This window comes from Hipposideros armiger, unplaced genomic scaffold, assembly GCF_001890085.2.
Source record: "Hipposideros armiger isolate ML-2016 unplaced genomic scaffold, ASM189008v1 scaffold_349, whole genome shotgun sequence".
Classification (NCBI taxonomy): Eukaryota; Metazoa; Chordata; class Mammalia; order Chiroptera; family Hipposideridae; genus Hipposideros; species Hipposideros armiger.
Genome location: NW_017731699.1, coordinates 956,872 through 962,489, shown reverse-complemented (window position 1 = coordinate 962,489; position 5,618 = coordinate 956,872). Strand labels below are relative to the sequence as shown.

Genomic DNA, 5,618 nt, shown 5'->3' with positions numbered 1-5,618 from the left:
TCCATAGTGGTGTCAAACCCTCCTCAAAGCCATCCACACTTGGCAGCCTTGAGTCTCTCGGCCAATTCCTTTCATTGTTTTCCAGGCTGGGAGCTTAAAAAAGAGCTGATAGAAGGCAGATAGAATAGAGGCAGAACTTGCCCCACCCTCTCTTCTGAAAGTACCGTCTGCTCTGGGAGTTTGAAAAGGTACACAAAGGTTCTGCCATTCTCCTGGGACTATCCAGTGCCCAGTTACTCCCCTGCCCTCAGTTTCTTCATTGTAAAAAGAGGGGCGTGTTGGATCTCTAAGGTTCCAATCAGAAGCCCCTCCCAAGAGGAAAAGAGAAGTCTTTCCCAAGAAAAGGACATTTCCCCCTGTGGTTGCCTATGTGCCAAGGTAGCTCTCTTACATCTGAGACTTCTGCGCCTCTGTCCTAGCCATGCTGTCCTTGGGTCTTAATCCCATAGGCCTGCCCAGGGTTCCATATTACAACAGGGTAGGGTTTCTTTCCATCACTCTTTCCCATAAAACGTTGGCAACTCCTGCTTCTTTACCTTATTTTTTTCCCTTTACCTCTTAAAATTAGCCCACAACTCCTGGCGATAAACTTTACCCCTAAAAACACCCTTGAAGACTGCCCAGAGTGCCTAGACCACAGCATGGGGGGGAGGGGGGTCATGTTTAGAGAAAGCATTGACTTTAGAGGAGCAATTTAGAGGCCCTGTCTGATATTCTGAAAAGTTTTTGTTGAATATCTTTCCTTCCATAGACTGACACGGAACATGGCGTTACAAATTTTGAAAATGGAATGGGATTCACCTCTGGAGGTGGGGGATCAGGTGGGTCAGAACCGGGGTGCGGGGGGGGGGATGTTTGTCAATATACATATTTATAAATTAATGGTTCTCTGCCTTGGGATGATGCACATAGTAGACTGATAAAGAGCAAACTAGGAAGAAAAGGTTCTAGCCAAGGTCTTCTTGGTTATAAAAAGGGGTAGGCATGTGGAACACCCTGTATTTGTGAGGACAGCAACGTTGAGAGCAATGACTGTTATTCCACCCAAACTTCCTTGGTGCTATGCTCAGAGACCAAGCTTTACAAGTAGGAAGATGGTTCCTGTTTCGCAATTTTGAGGCCAAGCTCCCCTAGAGTCACTAACTCAGTGGTCTTATGAGAAGAAAATCCTCTAGCCTCCCGTTTCCCACTCTGGAAAAATGCAGTTAAACACCTTTATCGTCCACACTTATGAGAATCCAACAGGATTTTATATGAAAAAGTGTTATGGAGAGGCCAAGGCAAAATACAGATTTTAGTTAACATTTTAAAACTTTTCCCCTATCTGGAATATAGCTAGAACTTTGAGGTCCTCCTGGAAGGACCTTCAGCGGTCTTCAGCTTCCAGACAAACAGCTCTAGAGACAAAGGGAAGTGCCTCAGTCTATCAGGGTTATATTGTTGAATGAAAAATGATAATTTTACTTATGGAGGACAAGGAGATCAGCTGGCAAGGAGAAATCTACATTGTTCAGAGTTTTGCTTTCTACATTTGGTTATTGTTCTTGCTGCACTTTTTCCATTCAGACCAGGGCCCACGGGATGATTAATCTTAAACTAAGAGATCTTTAGCAAGCAAAAGTCTCCTGCAGGTCAGCAGTGATGGGGACTAGAAGGGCCTGTAAAGACAGCATGTTCTAGATCTAGACCCTTGGGGATGGAACCCTGACAACATTCTGTAAATGCCTTCTGTTGAATTAGCAGAGTTGGGGACTCTGGATTTGTGGCCCTTTCCCCAGCGGTCATGAATTTGAGTTCTGGTTACAATTCCTGCTCTCCATGGCGTGGACTGATTTAACGAAGCCTGAGGATGGAAGATCACTGGAGGGGGCTCCAGCCCTTAACACTACATTCTTGGCCAAGAAAAGAAACAGTTTCTTCTGAGAAGGAATAAGAATTACCCTAATGTTAGCCCCGTCCCTCCTTTCCTTCCTCCTTTCCTTCCTCACCTCTCCCTCCCTCCTTTCCTTCCGTCTTTCCCTATTTCTTTCTAACCTCACATCTTTATTTGTTCATGTTAAATGAATACTTAGAGTTGGTAGGGCCAGCTTTTACTTGCTTAGGAAGTTATTATTTTCCTTGTTTCTTGTAGTATTTAACAGAGAGGTAGAATGACTTTCTCCTGAGAATCTTGTGCTTTCCCAGAGTATACTTCACTTCCTGAAAGCAGTGTTAATAATAAATACTACCTTGCTTTCTAAATGTTGGAGACTTTCAGCCACTGCAGCCTCTACTAAGAAGCAGAAGCTATATGGGAGGGAAGCCAGGCTCACTGGGGGTGGGGGTGGAGGTCCGGGGCTCATCATCACACTCCAGGCGCAGGGTCCCTCAGAGCACCCAAGGCGGCACTGGAAGAGCACTGCTGTGCCAGGTGGGAGGCATAGACAGGCACCAGACATGTCCTCAAACATCTCCCGCTCCAGTCGGCCCCTTTGGCTAACGATATGCATTCCTTAAGGTTTCAGGTGTTCCTCCTCTAAAAAGCGAATCACCAAACTGGACTAACAGGTTTCATTCACACCGTTGCCTGAATGAATTCATTGGACGTCCTTTAGATTGTTATTTGGGGAGGACGCTTGGGGCCTCGGGCAAGACCAGCCCAGACCCAGTCCTTCTGGGGTGGAGCGGGAAGTGGATAACGGGGATCCCAGGCCTGAGGAGGCATTCGGGAGGGCTCCGGGCCAGGACGACGCAGGGAAGCAGAGTCCCATAGAGGGGCGCTGGCTGCAGTCACACCTGACCCCCACCCCCACCTCGGCGCGTCCCTCAGTCCCAGAGGAACTTCCTGACACACTGGAAAGGCCCCTCCGCGCGAGTTTTCTGTCCCGGGTCCCTGGAGACTCCGGGAGCCCAGTTCCGTCAACGTACCCGCAACCACTGCGGACCTTCGCTGCCCTACAAAACAGAACGGTCACGCAGGGCGCGGGGGGGGGCACGGGAGCTCCATGGCCGCCAAGGCCCCGCCGCCCAGGCAGCCTGTGCGCCCCGCAGCGGCTCGGCCGCGGCCTCCCGAGACGAGGGCACGCGCGCCCGGGGCCCGGCGCCCTCCTGCCGGGAGTCGGGACTAGCCGCAGCCGGCGCGCCCCGGGTCTGGGGGGAGGGGTTTGCGGAGGGGCGGGGTCCGGCCGGCGGCGGGTGTCAGGTTGCTCCGGTAACGGTGACGTGCGGGGCGTGGGCGGGGCCAGCACGCAGGTTGCATATTTTAGGAAGTGAGGAGGAGGCGCGGGCTGGAGCTGCGGCGGGGTCTGGGGCGCTGAGGAGCGGCGGGAGGAGGCGGACACGTGGCAGCAGCAGCGGTAGCAGCCCGGCGGCGGCAGCGGCGGCATCGGCCCGACCGCCGGCCGTCCTCCCCCCCGACCGCCCCGCGACAACCCTAGCTCCCTCGTCGCTCCGCTGGCCGCGAGCTGCTCTCTTCTTTTCTCTCTGATTCTCAAGCGGCGAGACCCCGCGCCGGGCACCAACCACCGCCACCATGGGGAAAGGGGTGAGTGTGGGGAGAGCTGGGGCCGGGGGCGCGGGCAGCCCCGGAGGCCGGGGAGGAAGTCAGGGCGACCGCAGCCAGCAGGAGGCGGCGGCGGAGGAAGCGGCGCGGCATGGGCTGGCACGGCGGCGAGGCTTAAAAGACGACGCACTTGGGAAATGGACGGAGCGCAGCAATGGGGGCCGGCGGGCGGGGGAAGGGAGCGCTGGGGGGCCGGCGGGCGGACCCGGGAGAGGGGCTGCGGGCCCCCGGGTCCGAGCACGCCGCGGCCCGGGGCTCCCGGAGTCGTCGCTCGGAGCCCCAGGGCGGGGAGGAGGGCGAGCGGGCGCTGGGCCGCCCCGTGAAGGAGCCGGCGGCCGGCGGCATCCCCGAGCCCGCTCCCCTCCCCTCCGCCCGCCCTCACCTCCCATCTCTCGCCTTCCTCTTTCCCTCCGCCCTCCGTGCCCGGAGGCCAGGCGCGCTCCTCCCCTTCCCCTGGGGCGCGCAGCCGGGCTCCTCCCGGCTGCCGTTCCCGCCGCGGCCCGGGGCGCCGGCAGGGGCTTCCGTCGCGGGGGCGGTCATGGGGTACGAGGCTCCTTCTCCTGGCGGCGCCGGGGCTCGGCCGGCTTCCCGCAGAGGCGGCCGCCCTCCCCCAGAGGAAAAAAACTGGCTTCCCCTGACGGCGGAGCCGGTCGTGCGGGCTGGTGCCAGCAAGGGTGTGTCTTCACCCGCCTTAAGATGGCCTTTAAGGTATACTTCCGAGGGCTTTACTAGGACACTTTCCACAGACTCAGGATGCGCCCGGGGCAGCTGCAGTGGGGACGGGTGTGTAGATTTATTTGGAGGCTTGAAGCCTGGGAGGGAGACAGGCTGGCCCACGAGGGCCCCTGGTTACAATAAAACCCAAAAAAGAACTGGAGGCAGAGGACAGTAGGCGGTGGTGGGAGTGTGGAGCCGCGGAAGAGGGGTTCCCGGAGTACCCGGGGAATCCAGGAGAGGAGAGAGCACGTCTCGTTCCTACCTTTCTGTAACTCGAGCTGTGATAATCGGGACCCCAACGGGGCCAGAGTCTAGTTTAGAAAAGTTTATACAGAATAACCCCAACAGTATCGTATTCATGGGATAAGATGACTAGGCCGTGAGAATACCTAAGGTAGGAGAGAATCTCCTCCCTTATCTCCAGGGCTTGCACTGGGCCTGCACTTAGTAGGTCTTTGGCTATTCTAGGGCCCTTCACTGTGCAGTAAATGATTGGGGGGATAGGGAGGACGCGTCCTGACTTCTAAATGGGCTTTGAAGGAGACAATTGAAAGGCTTGGACGACCTGATAGGGAAAAGTGGGAAATGCACAACTTGTCTCTTTCAAAAGCACAAAATGTGGAGGGCTGGCCCAGGTCAAGTAGGTGAAGGCCAGGAGCTGAGTGCCAGCCTGTTACTCCCCACGATGGAAACTGGGTTGGTGGCCTGTGTCTGTGCCACCGTCAAACCTTAGGTCATCCCTCTAAACAAGCTCTTTAAGCCCATTCCTGTATCTCTGCCCCCCTCAAATAAAAAAAGGTGTATTTCTTGAGCTGGACGTGACTGATTTGGGCGGGTGTAGAGATCATAGATACTACCCGAGGCCTAGGAAGGTGAAGTGACTTGCTCAAGGTCAAATGGTTGGTTAATGACATACCAGATGTCCCTGATTCTGGAACAGCCTGTGGTCTCCCCAGCCTGAACACTCACTCACTCCTTAACATTGCCTTATATGCAGAACTCTAAAGTCCTTCTTCACATGAAACAGGGGTATTTGTGATGTTGAATTAGTGGACCAGAGAGATGTTTAAGTAATTAAGTTACGTCCATACATCTGTGTGTCTCTTTCATAACCACACACATACCTAGTAATGGTAAAGTCAGCAATGTACCTTGTTGTGGAGGTTTAGCTAAGATGCCTTATGGATCCCGGTAGAATGTCTAGAGGCTAGCACACACAAAATTGAATTACAGCTGCTCAGCACGGGATAATATGCCACTTATGTGCTGGATTGTAGTTAAGTGTCTCGGATACACTAATACTTTGAACGTTAAGGGTGTTGTGTGTGTGTGTGTGTGTGTGTGTGTGTGTGTGTGTGTG

At 54.7% G+C, this 5,618-nt stretch overlaps 1 protein-coding gene across 1 annotated transcript in view; it reads left to right on the top strand.

Annotated features, from left to right (window-relative positions):
* The first annotated feature begins 3,198 nt into the window (after positions 1-3,198).
* Positions 3,199-5,618, top strand: part of ATP1A1 (ATPase Na+/K+ transporting subunit alpha 1) — a 29,407-nt gene continuing 26,987 nt past the window's right edge. The window contains exon 1 of the mRNA XM_019661461.1: positions 3,199-3,523. Coding sequence (XP_019517006.1) covers positions 3,512-3,523 — 12 coding nt within the window. The 5' untranslated portion in view covers positions 3,199-3,511. The remainder of the gene's footprint in view (positions 3,524-5,618) is intronic.